We start from the raw sequence: 19,102 nt of genomic DNA, 5'->3' as shown, positions 1-19,102 counted from the left end.
ATTGCGAAAGACAGTCTTCTTTGATGCTGTTGTATCGTGCAACTTTTTGTCTGCCAGAGGTTTTTGAAATTCCCCACTGTTGTCAGGAACATTTACCATTTTAAAAGTGTTTCGAAACATTTATTTGCGAGAGCTTGGTCATAAATTGACTTACAATATATTGAATAACTGTATTTAAATATATTCCTACATTGTTACACCTTTTAGTGTGATGGATGTCTTTGTTGTCAAAAATGCCATGCCAGTGATGTGTTTCAGCAACCGAACCTAGATGCTTGTGTGGGCACACCCTCAGTCAGTCAGGAAGACTTCTGAAAATATGATGTGTCCAAATATCTCCTCAAAAGACAGCACCATCGAAGGGCCTCATCCTCCACTGTAGTCCTGACCACTAGCAGTAGATGAACCAAGCAAAATGCCTGCCAAACAGACCACATGATTACAGCACACAGCACAGCCTCCCAACCACATACCTCTACGCTGCCCAAACAAACCAGCATACCCAACAGTCACACATAAAAACAGATGTAAGGATTCCTATTTTCATGTTCGCACTCAAAAGCACCCAGTTCTGTTTTCTTTCTCTCCCAGGTTGGTTATGAGAGCAGCTATATTTTTTATCTTATAGTGCACATTTATGAACATAATGTTACCAAATCATTTTATTCTTCTTCCTGAAATACCCCGTTCTGTTTTATTTCTCACTCTTCTCTCTTTCTGTCTCGTTAATGTTGATGTCTGGAGAATTTATTAGAGATTAACTTGTCAGAGAAGGCTTTTTCCACGTCTCACTTTACTACATCAATCATTCATACACATAACAGATAGCATTCCGCAATTTATTGCTGTGGGTCCATGTCATCATCAGGTGTGTGCGTGTGCATACGTGCATGTGCGCAGCGATAAGTCTGTGTCTACTCATGTACTCTGCATGACAGCCCATATATGTGCATGCATATGTTCATATCTGTGTGTGTAAGATATGTTGTTATGAGTCTGCATCTTAATGAGCAAACACCCACACATGTGGTGCACAAAAGTTACCACATGTGAATTATTCAGAGAGACAAACACACAGACCAATTCTGGAAGCTTTCAGTCGCAGCTCATTGTTACCTGTATTGCTGTGCATGCATGTGCGTATACACTACAACATGCATAGTTAAAAAGAAATCATATCATCACTAATCATCACTATATCGGATTAAACTTTGACCCAATTAGGAAAACTCACACACACAGACACGCTGTGTCGTCCACATGTTTTCTGTTGATTAGAAGAATGTAATTTCACTTTTCTCAGCCAACATAAATATACAGAGACAAACCAACACCCACACTGTAAATAAATTCTGCAGATACTGACGTCAAACTGTTTTTAACTTATCATCCTGGTCTTAGCTATTTTGTCAAATCGATTTGTGTATCTCAGTTACAGTAGTCATTGTTTTTCATTTCACTCATCATAGCTCAGAAACTGAGGAAACAGACCTTTTATGTAAAACTGGGGATTTTGAAATACAATCCATCTGTTTTTATTTGCAGAAAGTTATTTCTGTTGTTACTTTTTCTGCTGCCCATTGACATGTAAATGCCTGCCACTGTTCTGGGCATAATTGGGCCAGGCAAGCACATGCACATACTGTATTGTGTAAGTGAGAGACAGTGAGAAGTAGGGCAGACAAGCAGGCAGTATTTCTGAAACCCTCGGACCAGACTCTCCCAGAGGAGCATCATGTTATAACAGTCCTGATTGCAGGGCATTTAAGAATGCCTGCAGAGTTAACCTTTCAATGATGAGGGGTCACAAGTGATGTCATCATCACCTCCTCAAATGCCCCCTCTTCAATTACTCATACATGTTTTTACATTTGTTCCCCTTAATTGTCATCTCGTTATGGTATAGGGAAATTCTGTTGCATTGACTATTAGACTTGTAAGATTTCCTCTGAGGTCAACTTTTTGCCATGGACAAATTAAGGGGCTTCTGCTGACTTGGTAATCTTTTGGTGATTGGTGAAACATCTGGGATAACTCAGCTTGCCTTACTTTGCTCTCTCTTTCAGGTGCAGTACAGTGATGCACAAAGCGGTAAAGATTTTGTGACCTATCTGACACTCTCCCCTGTGCAAATGACTTTCCACGGCACCGGAAGCACCCTCCAAGCCAGCCATGACCAGGTGTGTGAGATTGGTGTGTGTCTCTGTGTGTCTCTGTGTCACATATAAATGTGAGGGAGAGTGACTAATATTAGAGATTAAGCGCGGGAAGTGGATTTATGAGGGATTGATGTCAGTACACTGGTTTAAGCAGTGACATTCTGAATGTCAGCAGATATCAGCATGTACAACCAACCCTAATGTTCAGTTGGCTTCCCGTTTCGCAATGGGAGTAGCCATTGTCACCTACAGTTTTTGTTTTGTTTGTTGTATTTAGTTAAATTCAGTGCCAGTTAAATTTCTCTGTGAATTTTACTCTCGATCTATTCTAACTCCTTCTTTTCATTTATAAGTGATTATTTTGAATTGCAAAAGGAGAGGTACATACAAAAATATAAAGCTGAATTTAGAAAATTATATGTCAAATATACATTCTATGGCTTGCAATAATTTAGTCATTGCTGCTCTGTAATCGTTATACAGTGAACAACAAAATTTCGACCAACCTAATAATTGTGGACACTGTCTAGAAGACACTCCACTTTTTACTCTACTTATACCGGTTCAGTAAAGTGTAGCATACAATGTCGTTCTCTGTATATAGGGCAAATTGGGCAACGACTTTGTCAAGGGTCTCATCCTTTAATTAATCCTCGGTCCATGGTTTTCATATTAATCACTAGGAGCTCAGAACCTCCTGTGATAATAATATCTAATCGTTACTCCTCAACAAGTATCTGATGCACCTGCTCCACCTGGCACACAACTGCCAATTCTGTATGATTCTCAACTCTATCGTAATATCTGACAGAGAGGCTCCACAGCATGTGGTGTTGCCCGCCTTTCTCCCTCCCTCTCAAGTTTTCTGACTCCCTCGCTCTCTCACATGCTCCCTGTTTTCAGAAGGAAGGTCTTTGTCTCGTGTTGCCCAAGCAGAAAACCAGTTGCTTACATTCTATAATCTAAACATAGGACGCCCCTTTATTCAGCATTCTTCAAAGCTTTAATAAAGGGCCGACCCGAACCCTGAATGGGACAGCTGACAGGGGGCTAGTGCCGCCGCTGTTAGCTGAGAGCCAAGCCAATATAGGCCAGGCAGGTCTTGTCCTCGAGACCTGTTGTTGCCAGGAGCACTGGGGCATGACCGACTGTTAGAGAAGGCCTCTCTTCATCTCCTCTCAGTACAGTGAGGAGTTTGACCACAAAGGGAGCACCTAACAATAAGGGGTCACCATCAGCAGCCCTCAAAGCCCAACACTGGTTAAACAAAGACCGAAGGCATCGCGCTTTTGGTTGTTGGTTGTGCATGGACCCTGGCAGCTGTGAAATGGGCCTGTTGTTGGCATGTCGGACCTATTGAGTTACCTGAAGGCAAAAAAATTGGTCTAACAGAATTTCAGGCATCCTGTTGCACGTACATTCAAATTGATCCACCATGTCATTCATACGGAAACAATTTGCAGATAATTCATGTGTTTCCTCTATTACATGTTGGGCTTGGCACCCATGCACAGTAACACCATCTCACAATTTACTTTGTGTGGTAAGACTTTGTATGTATTGAGATGGGATGAGAGGATCATTGGAGGTGGTGAAAGTCATCTGGAGCATGTCTGTTGTTAAAAACACCTAACTATCATTTCAACAAAGTTTTAGCCAAGCACTCATTTTAGTTGCTGATCAAATGTCAGGAATATGTTTCAAACATGTTGGGCAATAAATTATAAATAAAAATGTCAGCTATCATTGATGACATAACGCACAATTAATCTTGTCATTTTTTTCAATCACTGGCCATATCAGAGGACAATGCAGTGCAGAAGTTGACTTTTAAAATGTGTCAGATTTTCTGGTTTACAGGGTGTTTTTTGTGGAAAGTGCTGCTTGAAATGGTCATTGCTGGTTCTTACAAGATTAAAATTTGTAATACTGAACCAAAATGGTTATTTCATACGACCAGGGTCTGAAAAAATATTTGTCCCATAACAAACTGAATCCAAATACATCCAAACTGCCTTCATAATTTGTTGCATTTAGACTAGACACACCCAGTCCTGATTACTAGCAGCCCTGTTCAATAAAATCATCACTTAAATAGTCCAAGCATGAAGTTGGCTAGTAGATCGCTCCATTTGCACACCATATCAAAATCAAAAGAAATTCCAGAGGAGATGAGGAAGAAGGTGATTTAAATTCATCAGTCTGGGAAGCATTACAAAGCTATTACTAAAGCTTTGGGATTCACAGATCCAGGGTGAAACCATTACCTACAAATAAAGAAGACTTGTAACATTTTTGACCGTCCCACAAGTGTCTGACCTTCCAAAAATCTTCCAACAGCACTGCAAACTTTAATTCAGGAAGTCATAAATGATCCAAAGCAAACAATTAACTGCAGTCCTCTCTCACCTCAGTAAATTTTCAAGGCACTTTTTCCAAGACTGGGCAAAAATGACATTCGTGAGAGAGTTATGAGGCCACTGTTAAACCAGAAGAGCGCCAATTCTTATCTAAATTTGAGCCAAACATGAAGCAAAGCATAAATCCAACACAGCATTTCACGTAAAATCTGCTGTACCTACTGTCAACATGGTGCTGGCTGTGAAATGTTGTAAAAATGCATTAGTCCTTCAGTACCACAATTGAGGGAACATTATTCACCTCCCCACCAGAACACTCTGAAGGAGAACGTCAGTTCATCCATCAGGGTGACAGTTTTCAAGTGGGTCTTTCATTGAAACAGTGTTCCTAAGCATAAGATAAATCTACCTCCAAAATATTAAAAGTGAATACGTTTAAAGTTGTGTAGTAGTTTTGTCAAAGTCTGGACCCGAAAAAAGAAATGTAAAACCTGTATTTTGGCTTCATCAAAGTTGTCACCTTGACTCCAGAATAGATTTTTTTTCATAGCGCTGTATGTTTTATTAGTATTTCTAACAGTATTTCTAATAAAGTGAGAAACCATTTGTGAACTCCCATATCAAACATCCAGTGTTATAACTGCTGCTGGTGCATTTCATCTCGAAGGGAAACGTATGGCTTTCAGAGTTTACTTGCATGTGTTTATGCTAACCTAGCAACTAGCGCTATTTGTTAGACATCATGTATTTGTTTGTCTTTGACTGACTGAATCCAGTGTGATAATTGGAAGGGAATTGATTAGCCCTTTAAAGTAAAGCGTTGATGATCTGACATTAAAATCTTGGTATAGCCTTCTGTTGCACAGTAAACACTAATGATTGAGAGCAGATGTGTTGTCAGTGTAATTTTTTACAATGGTCTGCTCTTTATCAACAAGTGCAAACACACACACAGAAGCAACATAATCCTTGGCCTTGTGTAGACATTCCTGGAGGGCCTGTATGTGTGAGAGATATACAGCTGAGTGCTCTCTTTGACCTTATGTGCCATCTACTTTGTGCCATCTGCCAAACACATGTTAGCCCACAGACGGCTATGCTAACTTAAACTTGCTCGCAGCCATACATGTTTGTCAACATCCTCTCCATATTGCACTCCAAGGCTGTCTGTATGCTCTGTGGTTCAAACGACCTAATTCTTACGTTTTTTCCCTCTGATGTGAAAGGAAAGAATCACTTGGAATCAGATATTCTCAGATGGAATCTGGATTCTTTCATATGTTCAAGTAAATGACATCAGAATCAGATATGTGAATTTGCATCCATCAACCAAGCAGACAGATCAGGTATTCTCTTTCTTTGCAAACCACATGCCATTATCATCACATCAGAGTCATAAGCCCAGGCTGCAATCAGGACTCTCCTCTTTGACACCATAACTTTTTTGTTGTGTTTTCTAGACATCTGAAAATGAAATGTCTTAGCCTGATTATCCCAGCATTCTGCATCAGTTTTAAATAGTGCTGTTTGTTCTTCAGCTTCAGGCTGAGCATCTTTGGGCCAAGCCTATGTATTCTATTTTCAGGACGTTGTACTGAAGCGTTTACCAAGACAGATGTAGATGTGCTGATATGACTCATTTTAAAAGTTGATGTAAAGAGGTGAAACATCAGATATAGGTAATAAATCAGGATGGGCATTAAAATCTGTGGCATGAAAGTGTATATAGTAGTATGTTTAATGTGTAATTTATAATTAATTAGTAACTCAGACAGGTGAGCAGGAAGCAAATGACATCAACAGTCTTTTGACCATTCAGATGTATTGTGTGTGTTACCTCTGCAGTTTGTATGTATGTAAAACCTTAGTCTCATCGTCTCAGTTTCCATATTCAGCTGCAGGTTTATTTTTGACCTGTTGTTTGATGCATCTCGTGACATATGGATACAGGATAGTCCATAACCACAGTTTTTCAGCCTTGCAGCCTGTTCACACGCTCAAGGTCATATCAGTTTTACATAATAAAATCTACATTTAATTGATCTGTGAATTACAATAGCAACTTGAAGGCCATTTCACTGGGGTTTAGTTAGGTTACGTACTTTTTAGACAGGCTGATTTCTGTGTTTGTTCTGCAGACCTGAAGTAACTCTGTGGCAGTCCCTCTTTGGCGGCAGTGGGACACCAGGGGGGCCGAGCCCTACCAAGCTGTGTGTGAGGTGTCGCTGGTCCAACATGAGCGGCCTACAATCGAAGATGACAGGGTGACTGTTGTCTGCCACTAGACTCAGTGCGTGTGTGTGTGTGTGTTAGTTGGAAGCAGGGGGGTTGCTTTGCGTGCACTAATGTCCTCAGCTGAGCCACCCCACTGCCCGGGAGCCCTGTCTCCCAGATTGTCAGCTGTGGCTGCTTGGCTTTCCTACAGCAAGAGCACATTTTGGTTGATTTGATTTGACATGTTGACCATAGTGCATCAGGATTAAAATGTGTCTTAGACATACTTTCAGGTAATGAGTGCTACTTCTTTGGTTTGATTCTTTCTGGGTATATTTCTCGTCCATTGTGAAGGTCTGCAAAAGTCTCTGAATATTTTATTGTTTTATAATATATTTGACAAATAGTTTGGTCCCTTGTGAATGTTCATGTTAAATAACCTTTTATCACATGCTTTATCGAGTAGACTGTTTCATTTCTTTGTTGTTACTCCATAAACACTTTGGACGTTTAACATTTGGATAAGTCCTAAAAAGCATATTTCATTCGTTTTCTCCTAGCCAGTAGCTGAATCTTTCTTTGATTACTTTTACTTTTTTTAGTATGCCACAATGTCATAAATGATCTTGGTGCTGAATTGCTGCTTGAACAGAAAGGAATAGAAAAGAATTTAGCATCTTTAATTTCAATGCAAAAGGAATTTGTCAAGTAATTCTATGCATGAAGGGGGGGGGGGAATTATACGCCAAGGTTCACTTTGGTCTCATGTTTCCATCTCAGCCAATCAGAGCTGAAACTTCTATATACAGTATATGTACAGTGCCTAAGATCAAATGCCGATATTACCGTTTCCCATGATGACAAAACCCATAGCTGTTTGCAAATTTGTTGATGATATGTGAAAAAGAAAATCATCCCTCAGCTTCTTACCACGTGGTTGACCCCTCCTTTCTTTCCTCCCGATCTCGTTTAACACAGGAGACAAGTTCTCTGTTTTCCAACTGAGTTAATGCTCACAGCTTGACTGGAACAACATTTTTTTTGTTTGTTTTTCAATTTTTTTTTATTTTCTGTTGCAGCCCCTAGTAGTTTTGCTGAGTCCCAGCAGCAGCAAAAGTCATAACTCTCAACCGACTTTACAGTGTTTAGTATATGTATATAACTCACTATTTTTTGTAAAACTAATTTTTTTCTTCGGCCATTACTTCTCACTTGATCTTGTGTCATTATGATAATGTATACTGTATACTCTATAGAAAAGAGGTGCTCTTGAATGCAAACAATGACACAGCCATAACATGGGAATTTTAAAACAAATGTCTGTGCTATTTATGTTTACATATTGATATTTTCACTTTGAGTTAATGATATTGGATTGTTGATCATTGAAATCACTCAAATGCCACTTTGGATAAAGGATTTCTTAAGTATGAATAAGAGAGCAAAGAGTGACAGCAGGGGTGTGTGGTAGCATCAAGAGCATAGACACGACTGATTCATAGTGTGGTAGTCCAAGTGCTGCTGGCCTTTTTAACAGTGGTGACTGCTGGGATGGTCTTCAGAGATCCCCCATGGAGCCCAGGAGAACAGCAGGAAACAGAGCTGCAAGAGGGGTGGAGGGAGTACAAGTCTTGTGTTTGAAGTCGTTTCTTCCCAACTGGGGCACAGACGTTACCCAACGCTGGGATCCACTCGGGGGGTCCTGCAGGAGTATTACCCAACCAGGCAGGCAGCTGTCCGACAGCCTCTTCTCTCTTCTTATCTGTCTCGCCTGCCGTCTCTTTATATGCCTGTGTTGTGTAACCAAACACAGCACCTGGATGTATCCTAAATCACGGTATGTGAAGACAAAATGTGAAAATTGGTCCTAATCTGCATTGACATGGTTTCATTCACTGTTGAGCACACATTTTTTAGTCTGCAGAGCACATTAAAGACCTGATTATTTTGGTCAAGGCTGGAATTGCTAAAAGCTGGAAAAGACACAACTCTTTAGCTTACATAAAGACACAGCTGAGTGTAATGATCCAGAACTTTGGCTTGCAGAAGTGTTCATCTGTTCCTATGAGCTGAGCCTATTAATGAGCTCCTCAGGTGCATGCAAAAAGCTATAAGTTCAAATTAACGTAAGTACTCTTAAAGCCCAGATACCAAAAAGATAGCAGGGGGCATTTAAAAGAGATAAGACGACAAAAAGTGAACAAATCAGACCTCACTGTATACTGCAGGTGGACCTCTTAGAGAGTCTGTACATTCAGGAACATATTGTAAAAGAAAACTCATTTTGTTACTATGATTATGTCAGCATCTTTGAATTTCTGAAAGATGATGCTTTGTATATAGGTTTAGTGGTTTGTGGGTGAAACCCTATTTGAAGTGAAACATCTGACTTGCTGTTCCTGCTTCAATGAAAACTAAATTATGTGGCCCCATTTCTGTGTCCAGACTGACACGGATTTTGGTTTTATTTAAATAAGGGCACAAAAAAGAATTTTCTTCTCTTCTTTAATTGATTTTCCTAAATGCCTCAATTTTAGATACACTGTAGTTTAAATAACTGAATATATTTTATGACATTTATAATCAGACATTGTATAATTCTTATCCTTTTATTAGATGAGCGGGTGGGGCTAACAAACAGTTCCCCCACTCCCTCCTCAACACCTCTCTGAGGAGCTTGTACCTTGCTTCCCTCCCCAAAACTCCCTCACCCCCACAGTCCAACTGTCAGACCTACCCGACCCCTGCTGCTCCCCTTACCCAACCCCACCTTGTTCCCTTCCCGAAGAGAGGACAAAATGAAGCGGCCACAGAGAGATCCATCACTCCTGCCTGTCTTCTCACATGCCCTCCTCAGGAAACACCTTTCAGACCAGGAGATTAGAATGTGACAGAAGAGGAGAAGACAGTGAAAGAATGATGGAGGAGAAAGAGGGGGTTTGATTCAGCGAGCTAGAGAGGGTGGAAGGAGGAGAGGTGCACTGGAGAGAAATTGAGTGAGTGGGGATACATGAGATTGATGAGGACAGTGAATGAGATGGGAGATAGAAGCCACAGTCTTTTTTGAGTCTGAGTGCCAGAAGAAGCCCAGACCAGGGAGAGAATAAACATGAACTTGCCCATTAGAGCATGTGTTGATAGCTCAAAGTGGCCCCTTGGAACATTAGCATGTCTTTTAAGGGCTAACATGGTGTAGAAGGGACACACACACACACACACACACACACACACACACACACACACACACACACACACACACAATCGAGACATACACAGACATGCTAATAGTTAGTTGATGCCAGTCCCGTTACAAAGGGTAGTGCATGCTAACACTGAGGCTAAGTTAAGTTTAATAGAACACAAAAGATGAGTAATAAATTTGATAATGTTGACCCAGTGATGAGATGCTTTTACAGGCTTTGCATTGTTTTGTTAGGCGTTGTGATGTAATATTTGTTTTTAGGTATGCACTCTTTAACAACATCTCAGTGTACAGTGTACTTATCGGACTATCTCAATGGATGGATGGATGGGTAGATATGTTTTTTTATACTGTACTTCAATCCGGGAGGAAATTGTGTATATATCAGTATATAGTTATTATTCCACCATATTGAGGAACATTCCTCTTCCTCAGAAGAAGATTGAGGAACATAAATGTTAAGAATGAGCTATGGATTCCAGTGTATCACATGTTTCATGTCATAGTAAAATCTGGTTAGCAGTAAAAAATAATGGTTTTATATGCATATTTTCTTTTCAAACTTCTGCCTTCTAAATTCTTCACCTCATACAGCTGTCACACACCACAAATAGCAAACCTATAAGCTCCGTATCGCTTTGAGCCTACATAAGACAAATAATTTTATTGATTCCAAGGGAAATTTTAGATATGATGATAGTGATGATGGTCCTGATGATGTCTTCTTAGCAATGACTGAATGTTTTGTTTGGTTCCTTGGGCAACTGCTCCAAAACAAGCGCGAGAAAAAGTTTACTTTGAATACAGGTGTAACACTGAGGCGATAACCACTTTCTTGTCTGTCATTGGGACATCATTGTAAGCTTTTTTTGTAAGTTTTAAATTTGTTAATTTTTGTTGAAAGTGTAGGGGGGGGGGGGGTTTACGAGAAGAGAAAGTCCCTTTTTATAATGCGCATGATTGTGTAACGGGCCAACATGTGTTCTGGGAAGTAAGACAATATACTTCAGACTTTTCAATGTTAAAGTATATCAAAACCACAAGATCTTTTCATTTCAATCGAGACACCTTTTTGTTATGTGGAGATCAGTTTTGCTGCGGAAGAATGTATAAGGAGTATTTATATCTTCATGTATAAAAATGCCACCACTAATTTTTTTCTCAGCTTGTGAGGCCAGGATGATGGCTTCAAGGCAAATAGGGGTGTTACATTCATTATCACCTCCACGTTAAGAGCAACACGTTGTTTTGGCAGTGGCCTTGCAACCTTCAGTGCTGTCGGGCTCTTTGTGTGATTTCCCACACAGAAAAATTTGGTGTGGATGAATGTCTCTAAACCCATCACACCTTTCCTCACTCGTCACCCCCCATGGGAGGCAGGAGCTAGTCAGGCCACTACCCATTGTTCTTTGTTGCATCTCTGGCTCATTAACTTAATGCCATTTGATACTGAGTGATAGTTTGCCTCGATGAAAAGGTCTCTGAGATAAGGGGCAGGCATTTAATCTTTTCCTCTGCTTTGCCATCACCCACTGACAATGTGTGAGATATGTCACCTGTGGAGAAAACGTGTTTTGTAACACCAACACAGCTAGTTTCTCACTTCGCAAAGGTTAACATGTCTCCTTTGTTTCATAATCGACATTATGCAAACTGATGTGGTGCTTCCTACCATTTTATATTGTTCTAATATACAAACTTTACTGCAATTAAGCAGGTATATAGCGAGATTCACACCTTGCTTTATAGATGTGAAAGTGAGAAGTAGGATGTGTCTGCAGCTCACTGGGATACCACACAGATAAAGCAGAGGATAACACTGATGATCTCTTGTCCCACCGTGTGAGAGCAGCATGATGTATTCAGTGTCTGTTTATGTAGTGCATTTCCTGACTTATTGATCAGATCTTCCAGATGTAGTAAATTTTGATTTCCATCATACAAATAAGATAAGGATATATGTCAAGGAAATATCACCAAGTTTCTTGTTTGATACACAATTGCCACAAATAACAAAAAAATCGGTATTTAACCCTAATATCAATAGATATGCAAAAATGAAAGCCTTTTTTTAATGACAGCCATGAATTTTGTCCTAATTGACTCTTGCTGTTCACTGACAGGAACCTATGCCTTCAGTTGGCTGACTGGGGTCAAAGTCCCGTGTTAGGATCATTGCTCCACGGCTGGTTCCTGACTTATGGAGATGAGCACAGAGACCTGGGAATGTTTTTCTGTCTGTCTGTGCCCCCACCACCACCACACACACACAGACACACACACACACACACACACACACACACACACACACACACACACACACACACACACACACACACACACACACACACACACACACACACACCTCTCTCCACTTCAGCCACCTTCTTCTCATCTCGATGTTAACACATTCTCAGGCCTCAAACAGCAGACATTTTGAAAACTCAAAACAGCCACGTCGGGGTTAACACCAGTTACGACTGAGGTGTCACACACTCCTGCGGTTTAAGTAAATATCATGTGTGTGTGTGCCAGTCTCTGCTTGCCTGCATGCCAAGTAATAATATTTTCACGATCTTTCATTTCTCCTTTGAGAAAAAAATAAGTTAAAACTTATCTTACAACTTATCTTTTATGTTTTGCATTAAAAAGAAACAAAGTCTAATCAAATGTAATTTACCTTTGTCAAAGTTTAACCACATTTCATAGTTTTCATTATTTAATTATTTAATTTACCCACATTACACATTGCACAAAATTTATTGAAATTTCACACCTACATTCTATGCATTCTGTGGATGTGCATCACACAGCTAGTCCATCCATCCATAGTTATTAAAATTATTTTTTTTATATTTTTAACCATATTTTAAAGTAGATGATTTGCATGTCAGTTCGCCTGTGATGGATCGAGGTTTGGTCTGAGAGGCATAAATATAGTTTTACCAGTAATGGGAGCATAAATGTTCTTGAACGTAAATTTTCTTCTTAAATCTTTTGAATGGCTGAGCTGACAAAGCAAAAGCCACTTCTGAACTCTCCTGTTGTGCACGACAGCTGTCAAAAGTTTAGAGGCCGACACTGTCTGTTTGGAATGAGATGGCTGCTTAGCCTCCTGTATTCCTTCATGTTTTATTTGAAAATTCAAATTAGCTGACACATCTCTTAAAACTTTTTTCATTGTTCTAAAGATCATTTAAATTACTTTGTAAAAGAGTTATTTTATCCTAGATAAATAAAAAAAACAGTTTATTAGTTTAGGTCAAGAAAAATAATTGAAATGAATGTTAACACTTCTCTCATACTGAGTTGTTGGCTGCCTGCAACTATTTGCTGCACACATAAGATAGTGTCATTACTTTTCTCATCTGCTTCTCAGCAAGAAAAGTAATGAGAATGTATCCCACATTGAAATTAACATTTGGTCAAACACAATAGTAATTAATAAAAGTGTCCCTCGAGGTTTAGTCTGAGAACCCCTTTTTCCCTACTCTTTTTATGTTGTCCAGATTATATTAATTGCAGGGATGGTTGTTTTCCTTTTTCTCTACATGTCTCAGGAGTAAACGTTATTGATTACATGCTCTAAGCATCACACAGATGATGGGGAAGTAATGCTTCACGTGTAACAACAAAACCTTGTCAGGAAATCGTTAGTTTTAAATCCATATATAACTCATCTGGTTTTGGATGCTTTGACTGAAGAAAACCACAGAATGTCATGATCTCAGCAATCATTATTCTTTTTATAAAATGCACAACTCAATTGAACATAATGGGAGGGAAATTATGTTTTGATTGCACTTCTATGCTTGCACGTGCACAAATGAGGAAGGTATTTTATCTTTACTATTTTCACATGTGCCCGCGGGCACACACATTGTGTTAGTGATGCTGTAATGACTTTCCCAAAATGGTGTGATTTATTGAACATTCTTTCAAGTGAAAGGTCTAATGCAGCACAGTTACTAAATAAACAATAATTTTAGAGGCCCCATGTTCCTCTGGGACATCTCTCTTCCGAATAACCCTCCATGTCTCCCTTAAGTTAAAATCATTCACTTTATTTCTTTCTGTTTATGTCTTTTCCTGAGTCTCACACATCACCCCCACATCCACATCTCCCCTGTGCCCAGTGAGTAAACGTGGAACCGTGTGAGCCTTCAGGATGACTTTGAAATGAGACATGGCTGGGACATCAGAGGACTCTGCCACTCTCAATGAAGCCTGCTTGATTTATAAGAGAGCACGGAGTGGGGGCGGTTGTTTCCAGAGGCACAAGGCCATGAGGTCCCCCATTAGTACCCTGACCCCTGTTTCATGGGACCAACCACTGCATAGGAGGAGAGAGAGAAGAATGGAAGGATGGATGGATGGTGGACATGGGGGGCTTGTGTGTGAAGGGGTCTTTTCTTTTTTACCATAGAAAGTCTGCTATTTACATTTTCACTGCTGAGAAGGCAGCAGAAATGAGAAACCCTAGCTCTGTCATTTGTCAGTGGCCTGTGGTGTCCTGACTTACACGTCTGCTGGTTGTACCTGATCCCCGGCTCAGACCCGTCTCTGTTCCCTCTTTTACGATTCCCCTCACAGTTTTACTGTCTGCAATCTAATTAGTTGTCTTAATCACGTGTTAAAGCACAGCGCCTTCCTGGTGTTTACTGTCTGTTTGCTATGCTGTAAAAATGTGTGAGGCAGCTCGTAAAAACTCACCCACAGAGGATTAAGTACTCATTCCTCTTTAATGGATAAAATCACAGAATCTGTAACATTAAAAGAGTTTTAGCGTCTGTGCTATGCTACAGCAGGAAAACTGTTCAACTGGTATTAGTAAGGATAAGAGAGTGAAAGAAATCGCCGTTATTGCACAATTCAATTACAGCTGTAAAAGTGAGGGAAAACTGGAACTTGATTAGTTGGTTGGAATCATTTGAAGTTATTTTCTATGACTTTCTTCAAGAAATATACTAAGAAAAGGTATCTTGGTTACATTTGGACATTCATGACTTTTTTATTTTCCTACACAAATGTTGAGATCACGTCATGCTGTTTCTTTTTTTCACTGAATGCATATGTCAATCCATGTTGGCTAATCACATCAGCCCTTTCTGTGTTTGCAGATAGAATCCATAACATAGCTTTATTCTTGTCAAGATCAGTTCCTGTTGTTTATGAACACATTGTGATAGGCCTGTCAGCTTCAGCTAACTTGGTAATGGCATTGTAGGAATATTTTTAAAAGACACATGTTTTAGTGTACATTATTATTGAGTTTCCCCAAATCAAATACCATCTTTGGTTAGTTACTGCAGCCGCTGAACCTATTCATCAGAAAACCGGCCTGGATGGATGAGTCTTATCCTGCTGCTTGATATAAGCATACTGGAATTTATTGTTTTCAGTAAACACGCCTTAAACATAATCTCTACTGCAATATACACTGTCAGTTGCTATAGGAACGTAGTAAGGGTTTCATAATACTCCAGGGGCTCCCATGAGATGGTTCTCAATAGATCTCACTTCACTTGAGTTCCACGTCCCTTCATTATTTCTTGAGATTTAGGTATAAGACAAAATCTGTCTAAGGGCCGAAGAAGCACAGGTAATGAGAAACAGTCACAGGCCTTGTAGGGATCCATAGAAAATTATAAGATCCTTCAACAGGTTTTACAGACATGTCCTTCATGTGTACAAGGTGATTAAATATCAGTACAGAAATGCGCTGAGGGAGCTACAGTCACGATGAGACAAGAGGAAGAAGATGTAAAACGCCGTCTGACTGTTTGTCCTCTCTTGTTACCGGATGTCCTTGTCCACCAGGCATCAGCTCTCTTATACATACTGCTGTTTCAGTAAGAAAATATAAAGGGCTTGTGATGGAGAGTTGTGGATTATTGCATGCAGCTGGCGGCTGTCATAGTGAGACACCCCTCTCACTTCAGCATTTATCTTAACCCTTTCATGTACTGCATACCTAATAATAATAATAATAATAATAAAACCTTTATTGTCCCACAGTGGGGAAATTTGTGCGATCGTGGCAGCAGGGGGGGGGGGTCAAACATAAATACTTAAATAATATACATACATATTAACATCTGCAACATATGAACCTATTTCCTAGTTCTGGGTTTCACTCAGCAAAAGGTCTGCTGTAAATCTTATTCTTTGTTTGCCTAAGTAAGTCATTGCACTTACAGCGTAGTACTTTGGATTGCCTTGCAATACCTTTGTGATGTAAACTCTTGAGGATTTGCATGTGATAATTCTTAGCAAATTGGAAGTTTGGTATTCATTCCTACCTCTACCAAAAACCAGTGTGGAAAAGCATTTGCTTTTTCTTTACGCAATTATTTCTGTACTTTCTAAAAAATCTATAATAATATGTAAATGATCATGAATGTCTTTGAGAAGAATTGTGGATTATTCTAAACAACCACAGTCACATATTGCCCCTTTCTTTGACAATTGGTGTCTTACTGCAGCTTCAAGCATAGCAGTTCAAAATAGGTATAAGCTATTTTGCTTTAAGGCCCCGTCCACACGATGACAGATTTTTTTTGATAACACAACTTTTTAAAAACTCATCAAAAACGATTCGCTTCCACACGACAGCGTTTTCAAAAAAATCTCTGTCCACACATAAATGCATCACCGCATTGTCGAAGATTGCTATAAGCATGCCAAACCATGTGATGGCAGTATTGAGTCAAATTTTATCCAATAGGAATCCTCCGTGTTTTGTTGTCACAACACACGGGCCCATAAAAATGATGTCACAGCGGTTTTCGTCGCAGGCAAGACGTCAGCGTTTTTAAAAAGTTGTGGATACACCGTCCACACGACAACACAGACCCAGTGTTTTAAAAAAAAATCCACCTCGGCCAGCGTTTTCAAAAAGTTGCGTTTTCGTTCCGGATATCTGCGTTGTCGTGTGGACGGAACGCGTAAACGCAACAAAAAAGTTGTGTTTTCAAAATGTTCCGGCATTGTGTGGACAGAGCCTAAGTCATGTTCGATAGACATCTTATACTTGGCCTCAAAACCCCCCCGAGCCTTAACTCATACTGAGCTTATGAGCTGAATGCAACAAACAGCTGTTTCCATAATGAGAGAGTAGGAGGATTTGATAACTACATTTTAAAGTTTCTTCTCTGATGACTCACCAAATGACTCTTCATTTGTTGGTATATTTTAATACAGTCCTTTAATACAATTTTTATGACCACCACTTATGAAAAGATGCTGAAAAGAAATATTAAATTTTCAGTGGAAGAACTGATAACAACTTCCAGTGTCCTTTGATTTTCAGGCTGATATCCACAGTAGTGATTAATGAGGCCCATTGCAGTTTCTTAAATTAGGTTTTTATCTTAGCAGATGTTACACAAGGAGTAAAGATCCTTCCTGCAGTATGGACTGTAGTCTTGACTTCTGGTTATACTGGTGCCAGGCAACAATCATAGTTAACCCATTTGCATCCACACCTGAAGCTCTGTTAATTTTAACCAAGCTGTGCAATTAATGAAATTATAACACGTGTTGAATTTAATAGAAAAAAAGAAACATTACAGAGGCTGACTCATAAGGTCCATCATTAACACGGAAAAGTAAAATAAATTATAACTCAGAAAAGAAGACATTGGGATGCCTTGTGAGACCAATGACATCTTTGTGGCTGATAAGTGTGAGTGCCTGAAGCTGCCTTTTTTTTCTATTGGCTTTTTGTACATCTCCAGGGCACTGTGAGTCAAACTAGTGAGGATCGTAGAAGCTTCTTCCTGCAGTATACAGATGTGGATCTTTCTATTAGAGATTGAGTGATGTAACCCTTCTTTGGAGTCATTGGGGAAACCTAATGGAAACAGGACAGTCAGAATGGTATTTTCTAAATCTCCCACAATTAATCTTTTATCCCAGAAGAAATTTGAACAGGATGACATTTGATGATCTTTTCTGTAGTTTTGAGAAATCATCAGTGAAGCATAAATTGTGAATGAAATAATTGTTGTTTGTGAGATAGAACATAAAAAACACTTCATTCAAACTTTTTTTCTGGTCAGCCAATGGGAGATATATACTAATGAGAATTCTGTTATTCAGGAAGAGTTTCTTATTCAGGGAGAGTTGTGGTTTAGTCACCGGGCTTGTTGGTGAGTCACTGGCCTTCAGAGAGTTTTCTCCTCTTGTCCAGTAATTTCACTGACTGTGGTTTCATCAGTAATACACTCCTTATGCATCATATCTATATCTCAGGCTGTATTTAGCCATTCATCGATTCTTCAGAAATTTGGATTACGTTAAAAACAACACAATCCTCTGTGTCGTTTCATGTGGGTGGCATGTTAATGTCATACATTTTCTCAATTTAGCCTATGACTGTGACACTCAGTCCCATCACTCTTGACCAATATTGCTTTGTGTGGAAGATTTATTGAGACACTTTAATGTAAAATATGCTATTTAATAGTTGTGTATACAGATTTACAGCTTATTGACAAGGGATTTAAATGTGCCCGTATCCTTTTATAAGCAGTTGAGTCATATTATCTATAATTGATACTCCTATAATGTAATAATTAATCAATTTCTAAGATGTATGTGTAGGTTCTAAGTTATCCAGGTCATGGTTATCGAAAGCTGTTTAAATCAATCCACTGGACTTTGAGAAAGTTTCTTGAAAATGTTTTGCCTCTCATGCAAGAGGCTTCTTCAGTTCTGAAGGTAGCTGGTCTTGTCCCAGTTTATTAACCCCTGTGGGGCGTGGTCAGTACTATTCACATTTCAACAACCGTAGTTGAAACCCGTCTGGCTTCTCAATGATGGTTGATGGGGGTGCCAGGGGGTGTCAAAGGGCCTTAGTATGCTAATGAGGGTCATTAGAATGAGACACATCACCTGTGTTAATCGGCTGAGGCATTGTTCGAAAGTCCAGTGGATTGATTTAAACAGTTTTGGAAAATCCATCTGTAAGGACTGATCATTTGATGAGTTACGTTGATGACGAGTACACTCGGATAAACCTCTGGCAACAGCTACAGTACACAGTGAACCCTCGTTCTTTGTGGTTAATATGTTCCTGGAACCACAGGCAATTGAGGAATTATCTTGTTATTTACGGTAATTTAAACATTTATGACCCTCCCCATACTGATATTAAACCACCT

At 39.5% G+C, this 19,102-nt stretch overlaps 1 protein-coding gene across 1 annotated transcript in view; it reads left to right on the top strand.

Moving 5' to 3' along the window:
- Nucleotides 1-19,102, top strand: part of stau2 (staufen double-stranded RNA binding protein 2) — an 82,235-nt gene that overhangs the window by 51,778 nt on the left and 11,355 nt on the right. The window contains exon 13 of the mRNA XM_068304059.1: nt 2,067-2,180. Coding sequence (XP_068160160.1) covers nt 2,067-2,180 — 114 coding nt within the window. The remainder of the gene's footprint in view (nt 1-2,066; nt 2,181-19,102) is intronic.

This window comes from Antennarius striatus, chromosome 20 (assembly GCF_040054535.1).
Source record: "Antennarius striatus isolate MH-2024 chromosome 20, ASM4005453v1, whole genome shotgun sequence".
Taxonomy (NCBI): Eukaryota; Metazoa; Chordata; class Actinopteri; order Lophiiformes; family Antennariidae; genus Antennarius; species Antennarius striatus.
This window is presented reverse-complemented; position numbering and strand designations above follow the sequence as displayed.